The 25,152-nt window shown below is 64.1% G+C and overlaps 1 protein-coding gene across 1 annotated transcript in view; it reads right to left on the minus strand.

Annotated features, from left to right (window-relative positions):
• Positions 1-1,158: 1,158 nt before the first annotated feature.
• The window catches only part of ASIC4 (acid sensing ion channel subunit family member 4), a 29,549-nt gene continuing 5,555 nt past the window's right edge, over positions 1,159-25,152 (minus strand). The window contains exons 2-10 of the mRNA XM_074873403.1: positions 6,110-6,254; positions 5,801-5,928; positions 5,550-5,709; positions 5,124-5,180; positions 4,873-5,026; positions 4,403-4,494; positions 4,017-4,096; positions 3,560-3,664; positions 1,159-3,309 (exon numbers count right to left, since the gene is read on the minus strand). Coding sequence (XP_074729504.1) covers positions 3,190-3,309; positions 3,560-3,664; positions 4,017-4,096; positions 4,403-4,494; positions 4,873-5,026; positions 5,124-5,180; positions 5,550-5,709; positions 5,801-5,928; positions 6,110-6,254 — 1,041 coding nt within the window. The 3' untranslated portion in view covers positions 1,159-3,189. The remainder of the gene's footprint in view (positions 3,310-3,559; positions 3,665-4,016; positions 4,097-4,402; positions 4,495-4,872; positions 5,027-5,123; positions 5,181-5,549; positions 5,710-5,800; positions 5,929-6,109; positions 6,255-25,152) is intronic.

A 25,152-nucleotide genomic window follows, 5' to 3' on the forward strand; every position in this document is an offset into this window, starting at 1 on the left:
GGTGATGAAATATGTGGAGGATGTAGCCATTTCCCTGCTTTTCCCTTTAGGACCCAACCCCAGTGCTCCCCTTGCAGGGCATGGTGTGAGCTGTGGGATGGGGTCCTGTGTCCCAGCTGCACCCAGCCAACCTGGGTATCTTCAGCCCTCACTGGTTTAGAGGGAAACCTGTGATGCCCAGTGCTGGCAGCCTGCATTGTGAGGCCAGCCCCTGTCTCCTGCTTTGTCCCGTTTCTCTGTGCTGCAGGATGGCTGGGGCAGATGGAGAAGGGTCTGGAGAAGGCAAGAGCTGGAGGAGCACCTCTGCTGGGGAAAGCCCCAGGAGGGGGCCCCCTTTACCTCCACCCATCCTTCACCTCCCCTGTTTCGGTTTCACCCCTTCACCCTTGCCCACAGCACTCATAGGGGTCCTGCTGGAGGTCTCACTGTGGGACAGCTGATGGTGGCCCTGGGATCTCACCAGCACCGTGCCCCTCCGCCGAGGGACGGGGCCCACAACCCACAGCGGGTGCCAGAGGAGCAGGCGGCTCCTGGCACCGTGCTGGTGACCCCGTGTGAGGGCAGTGCCAGTGTAAGCACCAACCTTTAACTGATAGGGACTGTGCCTGGTGCTGGTAACAGGCATGGGAGTGGAGGGGCCGTGGGTACCACGGGGGAGCACTCACAGGGCAGTGGGTCCTGCATGGGATCCTGGGTGTTGGCAGAGGTGATGCTCCAGCACAGGGTGTCAGTGGAGCACTCCCCAAAGCACCCCCAGCCCACGTTTCTGCTCTCCCATCTGCCCCTCACCCTGCAGCAGCCTCTGGAGGGGCAGGATCCCATCCTCCCCACCTGATAGAGCCCCGTGGGGTGCTGGTGGGGTGCCCGCTCTGCCCCAGGGAGTCATTCGAGGGCTGGGGTATGGCTCTGGCAGTTCCTGCTGCTGGTGCCCAGCTGGCAACTGCTGCACCTCTGCCGCAAGCTGAGGCTCAAAGAGCTGGGCAGCGGGCAAGGCGACCCGGCATGCTGGCTCTCGCGGTGACCTGCATGTGGGTGCACTGTAAAGTGCTCCTTGAGTCCAACCTCTACCTCCCCCCAGGGTGGGACCAGCTCCCCACCTCTCTGCCCACCCCCCCAGCCCTGCCTGTTGTCCCCAGCCCTCACAGGCGGCTCCAGACATACTTGTGCCTCTTTATTAGGGAGCAATTGTACATTTATAAAACAGTGACACACATCTCTCACGTTCACCAGCACGAGAGCGTTCATGCCGGCCCTCCTGCCACGGTGCCCGTGCCCACCCCACCCGGGGCTCGCTGCTCCCGCTGGCAGGGAGCCACATCCTGCACCTCCCTGCCGTCCGCCACAGACCTTGGTGTAGGGCTGGCTGACACAGCCATGGCACATCCCCGGTCTAACGCGTGGCACCCCTCTGGGGACACTCCTGCTTGCAGGTGGGTGTGGGGGGATCCCATGGGGACCTGACACGGGGTGCTCTGGAGGGGCTCCCTGGGGGGCACCGCTGTCTCTGCCCTGCCGGGAGGTTTGCTGTGTGTCCCCCCATGCAGGGGGACATCGGACACACGCAGCTGGGTGCTTGCACCAACAGGGAACACATTTCCACGTGGGTGCACATTCTGGGGGGCTGTTGAGCCCCACATACCCAGAGCCGGGGCTGCTGGGCACATCACCAGGCTGGTGCTCCGGTCCCTGCCTTGCGTCTCCCATGTGTGGGGCCTTGGGGGCTGCAAGGATGATGGCTCCTCCTGCATCTATGGCTTTGGCCACAGCACGACATGGCCGTGTTCCGTCTGCAAGCACCAGGGATGGGGACCAAACTGGCAGGGCCAGGGGCCACCTGGCTCAATCCCAGCCTCCCCCAGAGGTCCCAAATTCCTGCCCTGGGGTCCCCCTCTCTGTCATGTGTGTGTGTTGAGGGGGGCTTTGCCAGCCCGCACCCCCTCCTGAGATATTCTGGGGCAGTTTGCCCTGAGCTGGTGTCTGCTACAGTGGAGGGGTAGGAGGCAACGTCAGACAGGACAGGGGGAGTGCTGTGGGTCCTGCCATGGGTCCTGCCGTGGGTCCTGCCATCTCAGGGCAGGCAGGAGGGCTGTGGGTGCCAGTCCTGGCCGAGGCTCCAGCCTGCGGTTTGGGCTCTGGCTGTCCGGGTGGTGCTGGGCACGGGGCACCCTCCTAACCATGTACAGTCTGGGGGAGGCACAGCGGGTGCTCAGCACCCGGGGGGTGGGAGCGTGGTAAGGGGTACGTGCATGGTGCAAAAGAGTGGCGATGGGCAGGGGAGTGAGGGCAGGACCCCCCGCCATGCCGCCTGGGCTGTGTTGGGTGGCTGCACCAAGGGACGAGCCGCTTTGGGCAATACCTGGGCAAGGAGAGGATAGGGAGGGCTGGGGGGGGCACGGTGGACTGGGGGCAGGAGGCGGGAGGCAGTAGGTTTGCAGTGCTGCAATGACTGGGGGCTATTGGGGCCAACACTGGAGTGGGGGGTGTCACAGTGCAGGGGTCTGGCTGGGAAGAGCCATGAGGGGGGAGCTGCAGCCCTGGCAGGCTGCATGAGGTTGGGGAAGGGCAGGCAGATGGGGGCGTGTCACAGTGGTGGTGGTGCCAGGGGTCAGGGTGGTGCCATGCAGGTGTGGCTGCAGGTGGGGTGTCCCTGGGCTGGCCGGGGGGGCCATGCTGCTCAGAGGGGTGTCCTGCAACGCTGCCCTGCCCTGCAGCAGGAAAGGCGGGGGTGGTCCTGGGGCAGGGGGGAAGCTGTTCCAGGCACGTCTCTTTCCTGGGGGGACCATGCAGGGCAGAGAGCCCCACCCAGGAGGGGTCAGCAGGGGAGGACTTGGAGGGGCTTGCAGGAACCCCAGCTTACCTCCTGCATGCTCTGCATCTCCCCTCACCCCCCTGCCCCCTGAAATCCCCCCAGCTTGCCCATCCCCCTCCACACCGTGTGCTTGAGACGGGCCGAGCCCGCGTGCTGGGGGCAAGCAGAGGGGACGAGCAAAAGGGTTGGGGGGCCTCTCCGGTGCCGGTGCCAGTGCTGGCGCTGAGGCAGCTCCAGCAGGGCGAACGGTGCGGCCAGTCCTGGCAGTGGGATGGGGGAGGCGGGGGCCTGTGCCCGCCGCACCCAGTGCTGTGGTCCCTCTCCATGCGGATGGTGGGGAGGGAGTTGGCAGGGGGCTGCCCCCCCAGTCTCGAGCTGGCCTAGCAGGCGAAGTCCTCGAAGACGCCCTGGTGAGGGTAGTGGTGGCGGTGGTGGTGGTTGGGCAGGATGCCCGCGTTGTAGGCGCCCTCCACATGCCGGCCCAGCGTCTCACAGGGGCTCTGCAGGGATGGCAGTCAGAGGGGTGGGCGCAGGCCCCATGCACCCTGTCCCCCCCACCCCCCTGCCCAGCACAACCCGCCCCCAGGAGCCCCCCCCCCGCGGGGGCACGCAACTCCTTGCCACCCATCCTGACGGTACCAAATGCGGAGCCATGCTGTCTGGGACGAGGTCCCTTTCCCCAGGGGCAGGGGTGGATGCTGCCCAGGCCCTGTTCTCGCAGCCCCCGGCAGCCCACCCCCACGGGGGTACCTGGTCCTTGAGCTCCTCCAGTCCCAGTGTGGCGATGCTGCCCGACGGCTTCTTCAGGGGCGGCTTGGAGCGGCGCAGGACCCGGCTCACCCTGTCCCGGATCACCTGGGTGCAGATGGGGGGGGTCAGCCCCAGACCCACATGCAGGCAGCACCCCGTGTGTGCGCACCCCGGTCTGCATGGACCTGTCTCCAGCTCCCCTGCCTGCCTGGGGGACGCAGGGCTGACAGTGGGGACAGCACCTCTGCCCGCCACCCTCCCTGTCCTCAGGTCACCACGGGATGCTGGGGGGACCCATCCTCCCCCCACTGCCTCCTGCTGGGCGTTCCCCGATTTGGGGGCTGTAATAGCCCTCTGGGGTGGCCATGCACAGCACCCCCTCCCCAGGAACCCCAGTTCCTGCTCTGCACCTCACCCATTCCCACTGCCAAGACACAGCTCTGAAGGCTCAGCGCACCTCATAGACATAATCCAGGATCTCCAGGATGGTGAGGATGCTGGCACCGATGAACAGGCCCATCTGCCCCCCGATGTCCCCTGGGGAGGAGGAGGGGGAGACCGTCACTGGGATATGCTGTGCAGCCTGCTGGGACCCTGGGGTGGGCCAGCAGGGCTGCGGGCAGTGCCAGGGCTACTGGACAGAGGGGGACAGGGCGGCCACGGGGGCAGGGGCGGCAGGACAGAGGGAGCAGGGGACATGGGGGACAGGGATAGCCAGCGGCATGACGCCCTTTAGCTGGCTCCTGCTCTGTGTGGTCCCTCCCCGACCAGCCCCACATCCTCCCAGGGCTGGGACCCAGAGCTCCACGCCTCAGGGTCCCACAGAGAGGTGGGGGAAGTCACCGAGAAGCCCAGCAAGGTCGTAGGCTTTCTTCTGCTCAATGGCCTCGTAGTTGAGTGCCTCGAAGAAGATGTCCAGCACCAGGAAGTTCTCCCTGTGGGGGGACACCATAGTATTCATCAAGGAGGGCTGGTCACTGGCTCTCCCACCCCCACTGCTCCCCAATCCTCCCTTGTACCCCAGCCTTCCACTCCCAGGTACTCTGGGGGCCCTTGTGAGTTATTCAGGCTGGTGTGGTGGTGAATGGAAGGGTCATGCCTCAGGCCAGGAGGGACCGTGGGGTGGGGAGATGCTGGCAGGAAGGCTGGGAGGGGGGATATGCTCTAGTGGCAGCCACCCCTGGGCAGAGGGTGCTGCAGGGACCACGCATGCCAGGACCCGCTCCCTGCATGCTGCCAGAAGTGGGGTGTGGAGCCCCAGGTTCCCAGCCCCCTGCCCACCCCCCGGGCACACCCCAGCACTGACAGCTCACCGGATGTAGGTCTCGTTCTTGTTGTACTTGCGGGCCAGGTAGCGTGCCGAGCCCTTGTTGGGGATGCGCACCATGGAGATCTCCTTGCCGTAGCGCGTCAGGTTGCACGGCGTGGGGCAGCTGCAGCGGTCCTGGCTGTCCTCCACCGCTGCGTCTGGGGGCATGCACCCGTCGTCATGGGTGCACACCCCCAGCCCCCTCCCTGGGGGCTCCCGGCTGGGCCCCAGCCTCCCACCCGCTGCTGCACCTACCCAGCGTGTGGTCAGCACACTCGATGTACACGTTGGGGGAGCAGATGGACTCATTGCCTGTGGAAAAGCAACTGGTCAGGGGTTGGGAGTCTGGCCCGCTTCTGCCCTTCACCCTCAACTCACTTCCCCAAAGGCACTGGGGCAGGCGTGGGCCTTGGGTACAAGGCAGACAGGGAAGGGGCTGATCTGGGGTGTAAGGAGGGTAGGACAGAGGCTGAGGTGTGGAGAGGATGGGGTGGTCCCTGGGTGCAGAGGGAGGGGGCAGGAGGGACCCTTGGGTGCAAAGGGATGGACAGGGGGAACCTATGGGTGCAGAGTGATGGGGCAAGGGTGACCTGTGGGTGCAGGCTGTAGGGGGCCGGGGCAGCCCTGGGCAGGACTGATGGGGCAGGGGGGTGCCCCCACACCATCCTGCGCACCCCTCACCTGGCATGTGGACCATGCGGCAGTGGCAGCTCCGCACCACAGCCTCCTTCTCGCACTGCAGGCGGCAGGCAGCGATGCTGTAGGTGTCATAGCCGGGCAGCGTCTGCTCCCCCTGCACACTGGCCCGGCAGTTCCCCCACGGCTGCGGCAGGTAAGTGAGCTGTCGGGGTGAGAGGGGCATTGCTGCAGGGCCACACCAGCCTGGGTACCCGTGGGCACCTCCCCAGGGGCTGTGGGGCATCCTGCCTTACCCGCTGCTCCTGGCAGGACACGAAGGTCTGGAAGCCAGGCGAGACACCAAAGCCCAGCTGATGGATGTAGGGCGGCTCGTCCTGGCTGTGGATCTGGACCCGGATGCCAGCTTCAAATGACGTCTCGTCTGTGCGAGAAGGACAGAGGGTCTGTACACCTGCACCCACCCAGCACCTGCACCCTGGGGCCCAGCACCACTCTGGTGCCCCACTTGCCCCATAGCCCTCCCCGGGATGCCCTGTTTGCCCAGCAGCCCTCCATTGCAGCACCCCTGGCCTGTGCCCTGCCCACACCACAGCCCCACTCACTGGTCTCTCTCCAGATGGGCAGGTACTCTTCCTGCTGGATGTCCAGCATGATCTCCAGCCCGTTGCCCATGCCACCCTGGCGGGTCACTCGTGGGTTCCTCCGGTCCCCGTTGAAGGTGTAGCACTTACCGTAGCGTGTGTAAACCTGGGGATGGAGAAAGGGGTGGTGAGGGAGCAGGCATTCTGCAAGCCGGGTGAGGTCCAGGGACCCCTTTCCAACCCCACGGTGGTGCTGGAAGGGGGAAACAGTCTTGCATGGCCCTTGTAAGGGCTCATCTAAGCCTCTCCCCACCACGCTGCCCTTGCTGGGGAGGGGTGAAGCATCACTCCCAGCATCCATGGGGCAATCATGCCAGGCAGGGACTCACAGGGGCGAAGTGCTGGGGGCCACAGCGCTCTCCCCCAAAGCGGCACTCCACCAGCATGTCCTCGATCTGGTGGCCCAGGCGGTGGAAGAAGCTCTGCATGGTGCGCTCAGAGCGGCGAGGCGGCAAGAAGCGCGAGTAGTTGGCGAGACGCGTCAGCCACGCGCGCCGGTCCTCCCCCAGCACGGCCAGCATCTCGGGCACCAGCGAGTGGTTCTCCTGGGCCAGCCCCAACCACTGCCCCACCGAGTAGAGGTCGGGCTTGGTGAGGTGAAGGAAGCGTGCCCGGTTGGGGTTGCAGAAGGTGACGGCCGGGAAGCGGAGCTGTGGGGCCCGGGCGAGGCGTGCCCGGGTGTGCACGGGGTGTGAGAGCAGGTGGTGCAGGCGGTCGGCGGTGCCGGTGGCCAGCAGCCCGGCGGAGGCCAGGAAGGCCAGGCTCCAGAGCAGGCGGCGCAGGCGGGTCTGTGGTCGGGTGCACATGTAGTGCAGCCCGGGGATCCTGGTGGCTCGCAGGACGCCGACGGTGAGCGGGGCAGCGCTGCCATCCTGAGCTGCTGCCAGGGCTTCCCCGTCCTGGCAGCAGGCAAGGGACAGCGGCATGGCTGCAGGCAGGGCGTCTTCTCTGAAAAGTGGGGTGCAGGTTGCCCCTGAGCCTGCCTGGGGTCCCTGGTCCCCTCCAGGGAGCTCTCCCTCCCGGGAGGCTTTTGCTCTGCACCTTGCCAGAGGCGGATGTGGCAGGCGCCTTCCTGAGCTGCTCTGGTGACGGGCGAGGGGAGGGAGAGAAGGGGGCTGCTGCAAACACACGCCTTCCCCCAACCTCCATTCGGGAATGGAAAATTCCTCCCTGAGCCAGGCTGGGACAGCGGGGGTGTGTCGCATTACCCCAGGCAGGGTGAACTGGCAGCCCCCAGTGTCCCAGTATGGTGGGCACCAGTGTCCAGATGGCGATGCCCTGTCCCAGCCATCCTGTGTGAGTCCCATACCCAGGGATGGTGGACCCCAGATTGCCCCCAGCCCTGGCACTGCTGTCCCCCCTGGGTCCCTGCCTGGATCCCTGAGGTCCCCAACCACACTGCTCTGGGGCTGGGGGTCCTGCCCCACAGAAGCAGAACAGTGCCAGGCCTGGGGAGCCACTGCTTCCTGCTCGGGACCACATGTACCTTGGTCCTCGATGCTGTCCCCTGGCATCCCCCACGCTGGAGCTGGGGACCCCAGTGGATCTGGGCCCTGTGGGGCGGGAGAAGCGGGGCTGTGGGGCGGGAGGCTGCGTGGGAGCCCACCTGAGCCCGGCGGGCGCTTTGAAGTGACGGGCGAGGCTGTGATCAGAGCGGCGGCGGCGGGGGGGTGTCTCTGCACCGGGGCTGTCAGCGCGGCTGGCGGGGCCCCGACAGCCTGTCAGGGCTCCTTCAAAGCTCGGCACCGCGCTCCCCGGCAGCCTCTCATCTCCCGCTGCCGCCGCTCCCGGGCACCCGCCTTCACCACCAGCCCCACCGAGGCGTGGGCTGGCCCCGGGGGGGGGCGGTCCCGCAGCCCCCGCAGCCCCGGGGCGAGCCAGGGCCGCCTCGCTGCTGGTGACGGGGGCGGGCCGGGAAAGCGGGCAGCTCCCGCTCGGCTCGGCAGTGACTCCCAGCGCCGTCCGTGGGGCCGGCCCTGCTGCCCGAGCCAGACACGGCTCCGCAGCCGTCCCGGGGACCCGGCCGGGTGAGAGGCCCCGCGGCTCCGGGTACCGGCAGAGGGCAGCAAGGCCCCACGTTTGGGCGGCAGTGCCCCGTCCCCCCCGCCCCGTCCCCCCCGTCCCCCCAGGTCCCCCCGCAGCCCTTGGCCCGGCCTCGCCATGCCCGGGGCAGAGCCGGACCAGGCAGGATGCCCCCCCCTCCCCGCTCCGCCCCCCCCGTCTGCTCTCCCTGGCTCCCCTCGTAATCCCGGCGCGGGGGGCTGCCGCGGCATCCCAGTCCCCCCGACGGCAGCACTGGCCGGGCAGCAGTGGGGAGCAGCCGGTCCCACGGCACGGCGGGCCCTGGGGGAAGGACGGGCCCCATCCCACCCCCCACGGGGTGCCAGCGCTGCTGCCTGCTTTGCTGGAGGGGTGAAGGCTCCTGCGGGGCCGCAGCGCTCCCCCGGGACAGAGCTCAGCTCCCCGGGGACACAAAGTCCGGGCTGTGGAGCAGCCCTCGCCATCCCCATGGTCCCACATCCCAGAGCACGATGCTGCTGCGTGCAGGAACATCACCGCGGGCTCCCTGCTCTCTGCACCCTCGGGACCAGACCAGTGGGTCACCCACCCAACACTGAGCTGTCCCCTCCAGCCTGTGTGTCCCTGCACCATCCCCGGGACAAGGCTCGGCCCCCCCCTCCCTGTGCCAGCACATCTGTGTGGGGCTGCACGAGCTGGCTCAGCTCCTCGCTGAGATTTATTGTGGCTCCGAGAGCTGAAGGCTGCCAGCCTGATAGCATCAGCCCCTTGCACACCAGGGCAGCTTTTATATTAGTTTTCTTTAAACGGAGGATGAGCTTCCCAGGCTGGAGGAAATGTCATTTCTCTGAACGCTTCCATCTCGTGTTGGTTCAGACATCTCCGGGCAGCATCACAATCACCCTCGAGCAGGGCAAGGGATGAGGACAGGATGCAGAGCCTGGGGCACGTGGGGACAGACAGCTCAGGGACAGGAACCAGCGTTGGGCAGAGCTGGAGGAGAAGGTTCAGCAGTGGCCATGGCCTTGTTCCCGGTCCCCTGCAGCCCTAGGCAGGCAGGCAGGGCTGCGGGGACATGTGGGGAGGGCAGGGGTGCCTGTGGTGCCCAGTAGAGTTACTCACTTGTCGGCTGCCAGGGTGCTGGGGCCAGCTGTGAAATCGCACTGGCGAGAGCCCAGCACAGTCCTGAAGGGCTTTGCCTTTCCAGCATGACAAACCCAATTAGATAACAGGGAGTGTGTGAGGAGGAGGAGGAGGAGGAAGGGCAGAGGACAGCCTGCCTGCACTGGGGACATGATTTCCTCCATGCAGCTGACCCAGAAAACCACCTTGCAGGACTGGAGCACATGAGTCTAGCCAGGACGGTGCCTGGGGCACAGGCCCCAGGGCATCCTGCTCCACTTGCCAGGCACCCATGGATGCTGCAGTCTCAGGGCTGGGGTGACAGGATTCCCTCACTGTGTGCCAGTCTCCCCGTTCAGCCGCCACACACCGGCATCCCCGCGCTGCGCTCACGTGCAGGGGAGACCCCATTAGGGAGGTAATTTCTCAACACGATTCCTCATTTCCCTGCTCTCTGCTGTGGAGACACGCTGACCTTGACAGAAATAGCTGCTTGTGCCTCAGCAGGCAGATCCCAGCCAGAGATTGCCAGAGACCCTGGCATCCTCCTCGCCAATCCACACAGCTCCGGGACCCCCCAAGACTCCCCCACCCCCCTGGGGCTTGCTGTTCTGTCCCCCTGCAGCAGGGACCCCCATGGGAGCAAGGTGCTGGCCCCCAGCATCCTCACGGTGGCTCGCACCAGCCCACCCGCGAGCACTGGGGGTGTGAGGACCAGCCCCACACACTCCCAGTCCCCCATCCCTGCTGCTGCCAGTCCACTGTGCCAGGCTCTGGCTGATCCCAGCTCACGCAGGTATTTCCGTGGCTTACAACGGCTCCCCACGGTATTTAGCCTCTGGAAGACAACATTAAACATTGCAAGGAGTGACAAATCCTGATTGCTCCAAGGAGACAAGAGGCCGCACTAAGCTTCCAGCCAAATGTTTTCATGTGAGGGAATGAGCTGTGGCACATGCATTGCCAGCGGGTCCTGCTCCTGCACACCCAGGACACCCAGCCCTGCTCCCACATCCCTGCTGGGACCCCCAGCCCTGCTCCCATGTCCCTGCTCTGACACTCAGCTGGCAGGCAGGCCCTGGGCATGGGCACAGCATCCAGAGCAAGCACCCCAACATAGAGACATTCCTGAGAACAGTCATCACTGGGGCATGATGGGGATAGGAACAGGAATAGGAAGACATTGGAGTGCTGCCCACTCTGGGGATGCCAGTCCAGGGGTAACCTTGAGGATGATCTCCAGGTACCCCAGCCCAGAGAGCAAGTTAGCATGGGCAGGGCTGTGATATAAAGGAAAGCAGCCTCCAAAATTGGAAATGACGCTTCCTGAATGAGCGCAGGCGGCTGGAGGCACAGGGATGCCCCTGGCCAGGAGACACAGCACAGGAGCTGGAGCCAAACTGGGGCAACACTGGTAGAGCTGGGGCAACATCACACACACACACACACACACACACACACACACACACACACACACGCTGCCCTCTTCTCTGCTCCTGCCCCCCGCTGTGGCCATCCGGGCCCGGAGCCCAGCTCTACCGGAGCCCCTCCCCATCTCTCCCCCCCTCCCCATGGCAGCCCCCCACCGCATCCCCAGAAGTCTGCTCCCTCCACACGGCATGGCCACAGGCCCCGCCTGGGTGCCCCGGGAGGGAAGCTGCAGCGCTGACGCCAGCATTGCAACTGCCTGGGATATGAGATCCGCTTGGATTCAGCAATTTCAACTCATTTCAAGCCCGATTCTGCAGCAATTTTCTGAGCCAGTGGGATGTTTTCGCCTCTGCAAACGTCCCCTCGCATGCACCGTCGCACCATTTCCCTTCCCCGCTCCCAGCAGGGGTTGGGGAACGGTGCCAGTTTGGCTCAACCCCAGCTCCAGCGGCAGCACAACCATCCCCCACACCGACAGCCCCTCGGCGCAGCCCCCCGCCCCACGCAGAGCTGCCAAGATGGCTCCTGGGGGATGCAGCCCTGCTTGTGGGGCCGGGGCTCCCACCTCCATGGGGCACAGGGCTCTGCAGCCTCAGTCCCGGCGGAACAGGGCACCTTTGGCCCCGAGCGGGACACACCTGTGCTGGGCTGGGCTCCTTTTCCCCATCCTGTGAAGGGCCAAGCTCTGGAGCACCCTCCCCAGCACCCAGACCCACTTCCCCAGGAGGAGGGAGAGCAGCGAGGTTGCAGGAGGGCTGGGGGATGCTGCGAGCACATCCCAGAGGGGCCAGGACCCCTCCTGCCACCGCAGATGTGCCTCTCTCTGTGCCACAGGCCAGCCTGCGCCAGCTGAGCCCCCTTGGCCAGGCCTGAGCCAACAGCAGAGACGTGGGTGCATGGGGCTGGCAGAGCCCCTCTCGTGCCAAGCAGGCTCGCTGCCGGAATAACAAGTGCTCAGCTGTGCTGCGGGCTGCGCTGCCAGCTGGGCAGAGCAGCAGGAGGCACCCGAGCCCCAGCGCCGGGCAGGGCAAGCAGGTCACTGCCTGGCTGCAGCACTGGGGCCAGCGTGAAGCCCAGTGCTGCCCAGGAGTGGGCAGGATCCAGACCAGGCATCCCTGCTCCTGGCAGGTCAGGATCAAGGGGATGCAATGCATGGCAGAGGGATGCACCTCACACACAGGCAAGGACACCTTCCCCACACATCTGCCCCAGCACTGCCAGCAACATCAGTAAAGCAGGGGGACATTGGGACCATCCTGCTTTCAGAAGCAGCATCTGTGACAGCACACCCATCACGTGTGCCAGGGAAGGAGCTCTCCCTTGCAAGCCATCACCCCAGGAGTCCTGCACCAGCCAAGGCAGGAGTCAGAGGGGCCTGTGCTGCTGGTGCCACACAGAGCCAGAGCGACACAAAGGCAAGGGACTAGGGACCCCAGGTGCTCACCTCTTGGCCCCTCTGCGCAGGCACCGCAGCACACAGCTTCCTCCAGTAGCAGGGCAAGTGCCATTGCAAAGTTGTGCATTCCCCTCCCGCTGCTCCTGGGGGGAATTCGTCCCAGAATCTCACTCAGCTTCTCATTTCCAATCTAAATTTATTCATGGCCAGTTTGTACCATTTATTCTCGTGCCAGCATTGTCCCTTAGCTTAAATAGCTCTCTTCCCTCCCTTGTGTTTACTCCCTTGATGTATTTATAAACAGCAATCCCATCCCCTCGCAGCCTCCAGCCTGCCAGCCTGCACGTGCCAATCGCTCCTGGTTTCCTCTCCGGATTCAGGCTCTACTTGCCTGCGCAGCCGGGCTGCCTGGCACAGCATCTGCTCCAGCTCCCCAGCAGTTTCCTCAGCCCCGGCTGCACAGGGCTCACACACTGCTCCGGCGAGGTCCCCGGCACACACAGACACTTGACTCTGCCCTCTCCATCCCACAGCAGCTGTGGGGCAGCATCCCACCCACGTCAGGACCACTGCCCTGGCTGGGGCTAACCTGCTCCCTGCAGACCTCCCGGCAGTGTGTGCTTTCATATGGTTTGCCTGCACTAAGCACTTTAAAGCACCCACCAAAAGGGTCACCTGGGTAGGTAAAGGAGCCAACACCAAGGGAATCACAGAATATGCAGTGCTGGGGTGCAGAGAGGCAGGGGGGCAGGAGCCAGGGAAGTCCACTGCAGCCTGTTGGCAGCCAGCAAACTCTCTGAAACACTGAGCATGCTGCCTACCTACCCCAGTCTCTCCCTAAGCACGAGGGTCAGGTACTGAGGCTGCAGGAGGTTTCTGCCCCATGTTTCTGCCTCCTGCCTCGCCCGGGAGGGAGATGGGGAAGACTGCAGGGCAGAGCCAGGAGGTGCTCAGGGTCCCCATGGGAAAGGTGCACCAAAGTTGCACCCCCAAACATGCCAGAGCGAGCTTGCTGAGCTGCTAACATGCTGCCTGGCCTGGGTTTGGACTGTGCTGAGCAGCAATCCTGCCATCACTCTGTGCACCCGCTGGCTCTCTCCAGCCAGATTCCCATCATCAGACACCCCCTGCGCTGGGCACGCTGCCCTCAGGCACACAGCACAGCACGCTACCGATAAACACTGGGATGGGCTGCAGCTCAGCCTTTCTGCTGCAAACCCAACAAAACACACACACAAAGAGCAGTAATTCTGGTTTTGGATAGTGGGCTCCTCTTGGCAACTGGAGGAGACCCAGCACCATGTGCAGACACAGCTGGCCCATGCCACTTGGCCCCAGGACTAGGGAAGGATTCCCAGACCTGTGTTTAGATGCAGAGATGTAGCACTGAGCCCATCCATCCTGCAGGCTGGAGAAAGCAGGGAACATCAAGGATACCTGAAAGTGGGGTATGCAAGGTCCCCGGGGCTCCTTTGTGGAGCTCAGGCAGCTCTGCTCCCTGGCTGCTGTCACCCTGTGGGCACCCCAGGACTGCGTGATGTCCCCTGCCTTGCAGGTACACCAGTGCCTCTGCACGCTGCTGGATGGATGCTGGTGGCTGAGAGACAGCAGCAGATCCTGGGCACCACCGGGCCTGCCCCACTCCCCTTGGCATGCCGGGGCACTGCGGGGAGGCAGCGTGCAGCACCGCAGTCCCTGCTGCCCTCCTGCCCAGCACAGGCAGCGCTTTCTGGGCAGCGCCAGCCCTGGGGACCACTTCTCTTGGAAAGCAGCCGTGCAGGGACTGCTGCGCCGCCCGTCCCCAAAGGGTTAACAAGCAATTTCCTTTGCTGACAGCTCGGAGACCGTTCACTATCGACTGCGGGAGAATAAGAGGGGAGAAGCAGTGAGATAAAAAGGCAGCAGAGCTGGCACCGCCTGCTTAATCCCAGCGTTTAATCTGCTGGGGCAGCGCAGGCAGCCTTATCTCGCCGTCCTTCTGCTGCTCCATCTCATTGCTGCTCCCACGGCTGCGCAGGCCGCACCGCCAGGAGATGTAAGAGCTGAGCTGGGGAGCGCTGGCCTGGGGCACCCGCTGCTGCCAGCCCGCCTCATTCCGCAGCCTCCGCCAGGCCCGCTGTGCTGGCAGGCACACGCCGGCTCCCCGCGCCTGGCATACACGCGTCCCCCATGCCTGGCACATGCACGTCCCCTCCTGCTGCCCAGCCGCAGCGGGGCGGCTGCACGGGGACACACACACGCGCAGACGGAGGGATGTGCACACAGGCTGCACCCACGGAGCCTGCTGTCTCACACCTGGTGCTGCTCGCGCCTGGCACTGCCACACATTTCCTGGTCGTTGCCCCCACACACATGCTCTGGCATCCAGCCCACGCGATGCTCGAGTCCCCATGGGTGGATGGAGGATGCAGGGCTCCGTGGGACAGTGCATGTAGGACACAGCAGGGCCAGGACAGCAGGCAGGGCAATGCCACCTTGTCCCCCTTCCTCCATCCTCACCTATCCAGGTGTTCCCCTGCTGGGTGCCAGACCATCTCCAGAGGCTCCGTCTGCTCATCCCACCAGGCACATCATGGTCAATGTCGCTGGGTCACTCCCAGCCTGGCCCTGGCAGCTCCTGCAGCTGCTGGGCAAAGGGGGGCAGGAGGGGAGGGGGGGGCCATCTCCTGGGAGCTGTCAGGTGCCAGCACAGACATGGTCCCTCCAGCCCTGGCATTTATCTGTAAGTCCACAGCACTGACACGGTGCAGATGAAGCCTCCACGCTCGCTGGGTTTTCACAGGGGTTATCCTGCTGCCTACAGATGGGTTTACACTGATAAGATTTATTGTCACCCTGGCTGAGGTGCTGCCAGCACCTCACTGCCTGCTCCTCTTGCAAGGCTGTGTCGCCTGCCTGGGGGTGCCATGAGACCCAGGAGCAGCACCTCACTGAGTGGCCACCGACAGAGCAGGTCCCAGGACGGAGGAGAGCTCCCCATGACCTTCTGCTCCCCACTGCCAGGGCTGATGGGTCCCCTGTCCACCCGCCCCAGCGTGCTCACCCAGCCTCTCACCATCTCAGCAGGATGCAGGGGAATGGTGGTCCCCGACTTGGACCAGGCTGAGGAGACCACACATCTGTGCTGCCAGAGATTTGCTGATGGTGCTGACAGCACGGCTCCTGTCACAGCTCGGCAGCTTCGCAGCTCTCCTGCATGGTGCAGGGTGGCCAGGGCTCACGGGGCTGCTGTGGCAGCCGTGCGTGGAGCCACCGCAGGCAGGATGGCCTGGGCAGGGAGTGGGGAAAGCCCCCCAGCCTGCAGCCTGACCCCAGCACCACGCGGGAGCTGGCAGGGAGGCTACAGGAGACAGGGTCTCATGCACCCCCTGCCCCAGGGTGACATGGGGTATGCAGGAATACTCCAAAAAGAGGAATTTAGCCCCAAAGCCCCCTGCTCTGCCCTGGTCCCTCATCCACACCCTGCTGCCTGCCCACCCTTCCACCATGGTCCCCAGCACTGATTTCCCTGGGGCCAGCAGGGATTGCCCTGAGCCACCTGCTGCAGCCAGGCAGGGGCTGAACCAGGCTAAATCCCTGAGCAGCGGGAGGGGGAACTGCCTGCCAGCATCCCCCACCCCATCCCCTAAGTCACCACATAAGCCCAGCACAGCTCCCCCAACACCCTGCTCCATCCTGGCTCCCGCCTCTTCCCCTTCTCCTTCCCTCCAGCTGCTGAACCCCAGTGATGCTGGGGGCTCCTCTCTCTCCACCAACATGAATTTGACTCCAGCACATCAGAACTAAAGAAAACAGCATGCAAACAAACAGCCCGAGCCCTAGCTTCACCCTCCGCCCCAGGGCCAACTCAGGGGGCCGGGGGGCCGGTCAGGGTGATGGCGTAACCTGCCAGCACATCAGGGGCCCAAGTGAAGTGGGGTGATCACAGCCCAGCGGGAAAGGGCTCGTTAATAGCTGAGCCCTTTTAGTAGAGATTAGGGAGCTGCGTGGCTTTGATCTTTGATTGCCAATTTGCATCTTGAAGGCGCTGGGACCTCATCCAGCCTCAGCGCAACCCTTTGTGGTTATCTCGTGGCTAATGGATTTGTTCTTAATGCTGGAGCGTGCAGGCTAAAGGCTGATTAAACCCTCTCCGCGGCGCTAAATCAATGGAACAAACATGATAGGGGTTGGCTTTCCCCAGCCTGCGTGCTCCCGGGTGGAGGGGCTGATTGACAGAGCCCCTGTGCCCTGGCACTGGCAGGGGGTCCCTCCTTGGGGCTGCCAGACAGGGGAGGAGGCATGGGCACCATTGAGCAGGGACAACCTCACAGCCCGTGTCCCCCTATCTCTGTATCCCCATCCTCTGCCTGCCACGTGGGCAGCAGTGGGCTGAGGGGTCTCAGGACTCCCAGGGTGTCTGCCTCTACTTGATGCTTGGGCCACATTGCCTTTGTGTTGGTCCTCGGCGTCTGCAGGAGCTCCCCAGTCCCCCTCCAGCTCCTCCTGGCTCTCAGGGTTTGCTATGGAAGCAGGGACATGTCCTGGCAGGGATGGGATGGGACAATCTGCCCCTACAGCTGGGGGACTCCTTCCCCCTCCTCATGCCCCCTTTGCGTCCCACACACTGGGGAGCAGCACTGGCAGCTCCCATCTCCTCTGTCCTTCAGATCATCTCCCCTTCCCCCTGCTTGGAGCCAGCGCTGCATTCCCAGGACCGTACACTGCCTGCAGCAGCCCATACATCACGTGCTGTGAGCAGCAGTATCTGTACACACTTTCCATAATGCCCATGGTCTCCACTGAATGCCCAGCTTCAGGAAAATGCAATTCCCACTGCATCTGCAGGCAGCATTAGCAGAAGGGACAAACTGCGCCCTGTCCGTGGAACATGCCCCAGGAACAACTGGCCCCCCATCCTACCTGCTGCCTGGGCTGGGGGCCTGGGGATGGGAGCTGAGCACCTGAGACAGGGACTAGGAGCTGTGGGGAGGAGGGTTACATGGCTGCAAGCTGGGAGGAGACCAGCTGAGAGCATTTTGCACCCTTTGCTTTTTGCAGGGCTCACTCTGGATGCTGCCAGGGCAGAGCTGCTTACAAGTCTGGTGGCATTTGAGCGACAGGACCCCCAAGCAGGGACCCTGCTCCAAGGCCCAAGCTGCCTGTGCCGGAGGATGAGAGATGAGCTGCAACAAAGTGAAGCTCAGACCAGTGCCTTGCTGGGAACCAGTCTGTGGGGAGAAGGTGCTGGGAGCAGCCCTGCTGGCCCCGGGCTGTGCCCAAGCCAGGCTCAGCCCCTGCGAGCAGTGGCTGTGGCAGAGGCAGCCGACTGCCGCACGGCACGAAGCCGGCAGGATCACATGCCGAGATTCCCATCTGCAAACCTCGCTATTGAATCACCTCCCCTCCACCAATATTTGCTAAGCATGAGAGATAAAGTGGCTACAAAAGTAATTGGTGCCAGCATTTCAATCCTCCTGGGCTGGCGGTGGAGGGGTGGCCAAGCAGGCTGGCAGCCCCTGGGGTGGTGGCAGGACCCTGACAGCTCAGCCTGCCGAGCCCCCCGGCCTGGCTCCCAACCGAGCAGCCCCTGTGCCCTGCCTGCAGCTGTGTGAGGAGAGCCAGGACCCCTCCACACTGTTGTGCAGCACCTCTGCCTGCCTGGAATGGATGTTGCTGCCACGGGCACTGCTGCCCACGCCATCCTGCCCTGGGCACCAGCACAGGTCCCCCTCCTGCCCTCACGCCCACCCCTGCACCAGGACAGCCATCTCCACCTGGTCAGCATCTCCCCTGCAATCCTTAATGCAGCACCAAGCCAGCCCCTCCAGTATTGCCCCATCCCCTCCATGTCACCCCAGTGTCCCCAGCTACCACTGCCCTGCCCTGCCTGCACTACGCAGTCCCCTCTCCCCCTCGCTCCAGGCTGCCTGTGCAGTCTCTGCAGCGGACCCTGAGTGGGTGAGGCAGGACATGATGCTGCAATACAGCTCCTAGAGGAGAAGTCCAGAGTGTTATCAACGCGGGGGAGTTAACTAAGGTCATGTCAGGTGATAAGGAAACAGGATGCCAGAGAGGCAGCTGCGCAAGGGGGTCAGAGCCTGAAAAACTCCCTCTGAAAAGCAACTCCACCAAGATGTGATCAGCCAGGTGCTCGGAGACAGAGTGGCTGTCACAGCCACAGGTGTGGGGGCTCCAAGGATGGCACCACACATGCTGGACCCATGTCCAGTATGGGATGGGGATAGGATGGGGTGGGATGGGAATGGGGATGGGATAGTTATGGGATGGGAATGGGCACAGGATGTCAATGGGATGGGATGGCAATGGGATGGGATGGGATGGGATGGGATGGGATGGGATGGAATGGGATGGGATGGGATGGGATGGGATGGGATGGGATGGGATGGGGCTGGGCAGGAAGAGCCAGCTGAGCAGCCCTGGTTATCTGCTCCTGTCCTCATGCAGGAGTAATGTGCCCTGGTGTGATCAGCGTTGTGCCAGCAGGGCAGGAATTGCTGTGAACCTCTGTCCGTAATTAGCACATGTAATTGCAGACACTCTCTGATTAGCAGGACCTCAGAGTCAGGAACGCCAGGCTGCTTGACAGCGCTCACGCTGCTCATGCCTTGGATTGCTCGCCTCCCTGCTCAGTGATGGCTTTGCCCGCCAGGCCAGGCAGTGCCATGGGGCTGGGAGAGCAGTGCTGGCCTGGCAGGGCACAGCACGGTGCACAGTGGGGTGATGGAGCAGGCTGGGGACCCAGGGGACATGCACAGGGGACACACTCCCAGTGCAAACCCAACTGTCCTGTGCAAGCAGTCACAGCACCCGGTGCCCTGCCTGGCCGGGTGGGAGCTGAGCTGCTGGGACATAATTAATACTTGCATCAATCTCATCTGGATTTGCATAGTGCCCTCGGTCCTGTGCTGCCCAGGAAGGCAGGCTGCTCCATACCTTTCCCGGGGGCAGCAGTGGCAGATGCCGGGCCGGACCTGCCTCCTCCGTGGGTGTCACAGCCCCAAAGTGGTCCCCAGTTTGCCCCCACATGCACCCCATCCCTCCTCACCCCACTGCCCCCCGCAGTGGGGACACCCGCAGGCTCCCACCCTGCCCTGCTCCAGCCGCTGGAGCATTGAAGACAGATGGAGATGTTTCTCTCTGCTGTGCAATCCCTCCCTCCCTCCTCGGGCTGTGAAGAAATTGAGGGGATGGCAGCTCAGGAATGAAGGGCACAGCAGGGTTTGGAGGGCAAAGGGGGGCGGCAGAGCTGCAGACACCCCCCTGCAGCTGGGAGGCACGGCAGTGCCCTCCTCTGCATGCCCAGGATGATGTATGGGGTCCATGGGCAGCATCCCCGGCTGCTGCCTGCTCTCCTGGGGCTCCCAGCTCCCCCCTGCTCCTGTCCCGCTCCCCTAGTCCAGGTAAGCACCCCCAGCCCATCCCCAGAGGGGTCCCCCAGGCTGAGCCCCAGCCTGGGAGGAAGAAGAGCCAGGGCAGGAAAGAGCCTGTGGTAGTGTCAGGGACACCAGGGTGCAGACAGGGACGCGGGTACCACCTGCAGCCCTTGCTTTGCCACCCTGTGGGTGCAGGTGGCAGAAGGACGGGACAGCATGGGGACGTGCGGGGTGCCAGGGCCACTGCCTCCCGGGGATGACAGACTGGCAAAATAACCCTGTGCAGCCGAGCGCAGCGCTTCGCCACGGCCGCTGACACCGCTGACAGCCGCTCCCAGCCCCGTGACATCATGGCGACCACGACGCTCCAGGCACAGCCGGGGTACAGCCGGATACAGGAGGAGACACGGGCATGTCTCCTGCCCCCGGGGCTGCCCGCCAGCCCTCCGCAGCCCTGTCACCGATGTGCCTCACCCATGCCTGACCGCAGCACCCACAGCGCCTGCAGCACCCGCTGCCCACCCACCCCGGCATGGCGGACATGGCCACTAACTGTGCCTGTGACCGGGGCGGGAGGGCCATGGCCTGATTGCAGCTGCCCAGATGAGTGCGACCGGCTCAATCAGAGCCACACAGCCCTCCAGCATGCCGGGCACTGGGAAATTAAATGGCTAATGAGCTGCTGGCTGGAGGGCCGGCAGTTAGTGATTAATCAGGGACTCTGCTCTGAAGAGGCATATGCCTCCTCTTCCCTTCCGCCCTGCACATCCGAGGGGCTGGTGGCCAGCAGAGTGTCCCCCCAGCCCCTGCTCCCTGCCTGCCCAGCCACCGTGGGCAGGGGCTAGCCCGGCTCTCCAGCCCAGCTGAGCTCCCCAACACAAAGAGGAGTCCCTGACCCCCGTGGGACATGGCACCCACAGGTCCTCCCAGCCTCTGGCTTTCCTGCCTCTCTCCTTTCTCCTGTGTTGTCTTGCCTTCCCAGCACTGCAATCAGGAGGGAACCTTTTGTTCTGCTGGAAGAAAACCTGTTGACTCCAGCCGAGCTTAGCTGGCGCTTAACAGCCATTCACGTGCAATACGTGTTCCAGCTTGCATCTGTGCCTGGAGAGGGGCACGGCAAACTGGGGGTGCCTCCACCAAGGGACCCTCCCCACCTGTACGAGGGTGTCTGGGGAGGGCTGGCTGTGCAGGCAGCGATGTCTCCCAGGGACAGGGCAGGAACATGGAGGAGCCCCAAGTCCCAGCAGGTCAGGGTGCAGGGCCAGCGCCCCCCCCGCCAAGACCGACTGCATGGTGCCATGTGCCCTGGCTCAGCGGCGGGGCATCCTCACCTCCCGCTTGCTGCTGGCATGTCGATGCAGCTGCGGGCAGATGGGGCCAGCAGCGCCCTGCCTGTAACCACTGCTGGCGCAGCACACCGGGGCACGGCTCAGAGCACAGAGGGAAGGTTCTGCAGCGTAAGCAGGGGACAGCCACCCGCAGAAAGGCATGGGGAGCTGCAGAGGAGCTGCTCAAGCAGAAGCCTGACTGCTCCCCCACTGTGCAGCCCTGGCTGGCTTTCCTTCCCTTCATGACCCTTGCAGAGGTAGGATGTGGCGGAGGTGTTGGCACCCTCCTGCCCTCTCACCCGCGTTGTGCATGCAGGGAGCGTGCCCTGGGGACAAGCTCCCCGCCTCCTCCCGGGGTTGCATGTCAGGCAGTGCCTGGGAGAAAAGGCCAGCGGCTGGCAAGGAGCAGGTTAGAGAGATGCATGTTCTCCCCTATTGCACAATTAATCATGAGAAGTTTTTCCTCCTTTCGTGCATGAAACAAAATTTGGCAGGGCACTCTGACCACAGGGACTCGCTGCTTGCTCTCCAGTAAAAACCCAGCCACATCTGGCAAAGAAATAACCTCAGAGCATCCCTGTGTGCGCAGGCAGGGAGAGGCAACACCGGACTGGGCAGGAAAACTGAGGGGGGCTTGGTCCACAGCGAGCACCTTCAGTCCCTGGTGTTTGCCCCTGCAGCCCCCACATGACCATGCTGCTCTGCCGGCACCATCGTCCCTGCCCACAGGCTATCACTCCCGTCCTGGACATATAAATGCCCAGGCAGGGTGTCCACCCTCTGCCAGACGCCTGGGTGCTGGCAGCAGCTCCTGCACCCCCTGCCTGGGCCCTCCTCCTGCCCCTGGCTGCCTCCCCCCTGCCTGCTCCATCCCCCAGCCCAGACAGAGCCTCAGCCGGTCCTTTCCCAGAGCAAGCTCAAGCCTCCCCAGCAGCGTTCCAGCTATTTGTTATTGGAAAAAGGGGGAAATACGGTTTTCGACAATTATTGTTTTTTCCACCTGACTGGCTGCAAACTTGTTAATTTTTTTCTTTAATGTGTGAACAGTGTCGACGGCAGCTGCATGTGAAATGACTCGACGCCCTATCTGCGGGTCCCTGGCTGGCTTTCAGAGCTCGCACCGCAAACATTGCCTTCTATAAATAAAGGCCTATATCTCATCAATGGCAGAACAGCAGAGCTTTATATAGTCGTCTTACATAAAACCGTCTCTCTTTATGGGCTTCAAACCATTTGCGTCACTTAGTGCAGCTCCGTAAACCTCCTGCTCCAGCCGCTCCCCCGCGGAGGGAGACCCGGCACGGCTGCCCTGTGCTCCATGCTGCCGGCGGCAGGGAGCCCGGGGTCCCCACTCCACCCAGGGTTGTCCTCCACCCCCTGGCAGGGCCAGGTGGCAGCTGTGTCCTCGTACCCCCGCCCTGCCACCTTGGCATGCATCTCCCTCCAGCCCGCCCGGCCTTGGCACCGAGTGCCGGCATGGCACCCGGCACTGCCAGGCACCCTGGCGCCTGGGGATGGCTGGCTGTGGGCCAGCGCCACGCACCCTGCCCTTGTCACCCTCCCTGTCCCTGACATGGGTCCTGGGGCAGTGCAGGCAGGGATGCTGGGAGATGCCGCTCCATTTTCCATCACTTGGGAATCAGGGACGCAAGGGCACGGGGTGGTTGGGGTTGTGGTGCCAGGCTGGAGGGACCGGCCAGCTCCCAGCAGCTCTGGCTCTGACATGCAGGGGACACGAGCCCGGCCGGTGGCTTTCCACCCCACTGCCCAGCGAGCGCCTGGTGCGGGGGATGCTGGGGGCTGCCCCCATGGCCACGGGGCACAGGTCCCAGCCCCAGCCCACACACAGGCTCCCGCTGTCCCCTGGGCCCCCAGCTCCATACAGCAGAGCCTGCCCCTCTGGCTCGCCACAGGCGTCCGCCTGCACGCACCGATGGGTCGCGGGGGGGGGCTGGGAACTCCTGCCAGGGCTGCAGCAATGTCTGCCTGCAGGGAGGCAGCCGGCACCCCGAGTCTGGGGGGCAGAGCTCGTGGTGACAAACCTTCGTTTATCCCCATGCCACCCCAGCTGGCTACCCGAGGCAGTCAGGCAGCCGGAGCCAGAGACATATGGAGACAACCACATCATGGCACCAGCACCCCCAGTGCACTCTGCCTCGTGGCTGCCCCCAATGCCACCCCACGGGTGACGCTGGCATCAAGGACAAGGTCACAGCAGTGCCCTGCCAGCCACAGTGCCATGCAGCATGCAAACACACTGCTGGCACAGGGCGCCTGCACCCCAGCCAGCCCTGCCCCATGCCCAGAGCCCCCATGCCCAGCCAGCCACACTGCACCCCATGAACCCCCTCTCCAGCCAGCCACAGTGCAGCCCATGAACACTCCCTGCCCTCCAGCCAGCACCCCGTCAGCCCCACAGCCCCGTGGCTCCACTCTCCCATGGCCCCACAGCCCTGTGGCCCCACGCATTGGCAAGTGCCCTCTCCCATGGCCAAGCCCCCATGGGTCCACTGGCCCCATCCCTCCCGCAGTCACCCAAGGTTCCCACCCCACTCTGCACCCATGGGTGCCCTGGCCCCGGGTGACAGCAGTGCCCCCCAAATCTGCCCAGCCTGGCATGTGGGACCAGCTGCACGGCACATCCCGCGTCCCCGGGGAGCCACACCAGGCGCGGGCGTCCTGGCCGCTGGCTCCCCCCCATATCGGAGACAGGCTTATTAAGTGTGTGATATTAAATTACCCAGATAAGAGCGTAAGAGCTTTTAAAGTCAATTCATTAAATATAATTATGAAGAGAGCTTTTTTATGCTCACGGTGATCCGATCTCAATCAGGGAGACGGTGGGAAAGCCGCCGGCTCCTTCAGCATCTCCGCTCCCCCGCCGCGTCGCCTCCGCACCCCCCTGCTCTCCCGCCTCGGCCCCCTCCCGTGGGGAGCCGGCACCCACAGCCACAGCCCTCGCCGCCCACCCCGCTGCCCCGGCACCCCCTCCCTGGTGTCACTGCTGGTGCCAGTGCCACCCCACCTGGATGGGGGTGGCATGGGGCTCTGCCTACAAAGGTGTGGGAGAGGGGAGGCCACGGGGGTGAGATGCAAGGGCCGGCGGGATTGGGGAGAAGGGCAGCAGGGTAGGGGGATGCTCGGGGACAAGAGCCACGGGGCTGAGGAGCTGAGCACAGGCTCCTCCCAGCCACGGTCCCCTTCCCCGCAGGATCCGACCCCCTCCCTGTCCCCTGCGGAGCAGCCTCCTTAGGGACCTAATGATGCATTCCTACTCCCCAGGCAGGAGGGGTGCGTGGTCCCCTCCCCTCCCACGTTCATTAATGCTGCTTTCTGACCAATTAATACCTGTCAGCCAGGCGGAGGCTGCCCCGACCCATGGCCAGACCGCTCACACACAGCCCAGGTGGCCCCACACCAGCCCTTCGCACCGGGACCTGCCTCTCGCCCTGTCCACCCCCAGCTGCCGCCTGGGGTGCAACCGCATGCAGGGCTGAGCCTGTCTTTCCTGGAGGAAGCCATGTGGGAGTGGGAATCCCAAAGAGTCCCACGCCCCTCACCCATCCAAAAGACAGCTGGATCACCAAGACACCTGCTGTCACCTTGCCATGGTGCCCTGAGACCCGCCACGATGAGGGGTTTTGCGGTGACACCCCTAGGTGCAGCCATCCCCTCACCGTCCCACCACAGTACCACAAATCCTCATTACCCCCAAACCCACCCACACGCTGCCGCAGCCTGGGCACCGTGGGGCGAGGAGCAGCAGCCCGGCTGACCAGGAACAGGGTGGGCTCTGGGCTGGGGTCCCCACACAAGGCTCTGGCGGGGGCTGGTGGGAGCAGCTACCCGCTGCTGGGAGCTGCTGGACTGACATTTATTTTTAGACGTGAATTGTATAAATTAGCATTTCTCAGTGGATTAAGCAGCAGGAATTGTGTAAAATTAAATGGCAACGAATTGCATTAAAGTCCCCCGTTTTCTGGCACAAGCAGCACCTCGGGCCATGCCCGTGAAGCTCATGTGTAACGGCACCAGAACTGCTGCCGCCGCTGCTCCGGACAGGAACATGACCAACCTGCGGTGTGTCTGCACCACCCGGGACACAGACCTGGGGATGCACAAGCACGGTGGCCAGGCTGTGAGGATGGGGGGCTCCGGATGGGTTGTGTGCCCCCAGGGAGGTGGCTCAGGCACTGGGCTGGGGCTGGAGGACATGGGTCCGGTGAGTGGAGTGTGGTGACCCAGATGGGCACGGCTGGGCTTGGCTGAGCAGCTCACAGGCATGGGATCAGCGAGGGATGCTCCAGGCTCTCCCGGGCACTGACACAGCAT

The sequence above is a fragment of the Strix uralensis genome, chromosome 6 (assembly GCF_047716275.1).
Source record: "Strix uralensis isolate ZFMK-TIS-50842 chromosome 6, bStrUra1, whole genome shotgun sequence".
NCBI lineage: Eukaryota > Metazoa > Chordata > Aves > Strigiformes > Strigidae > Strix > Strix uralensis.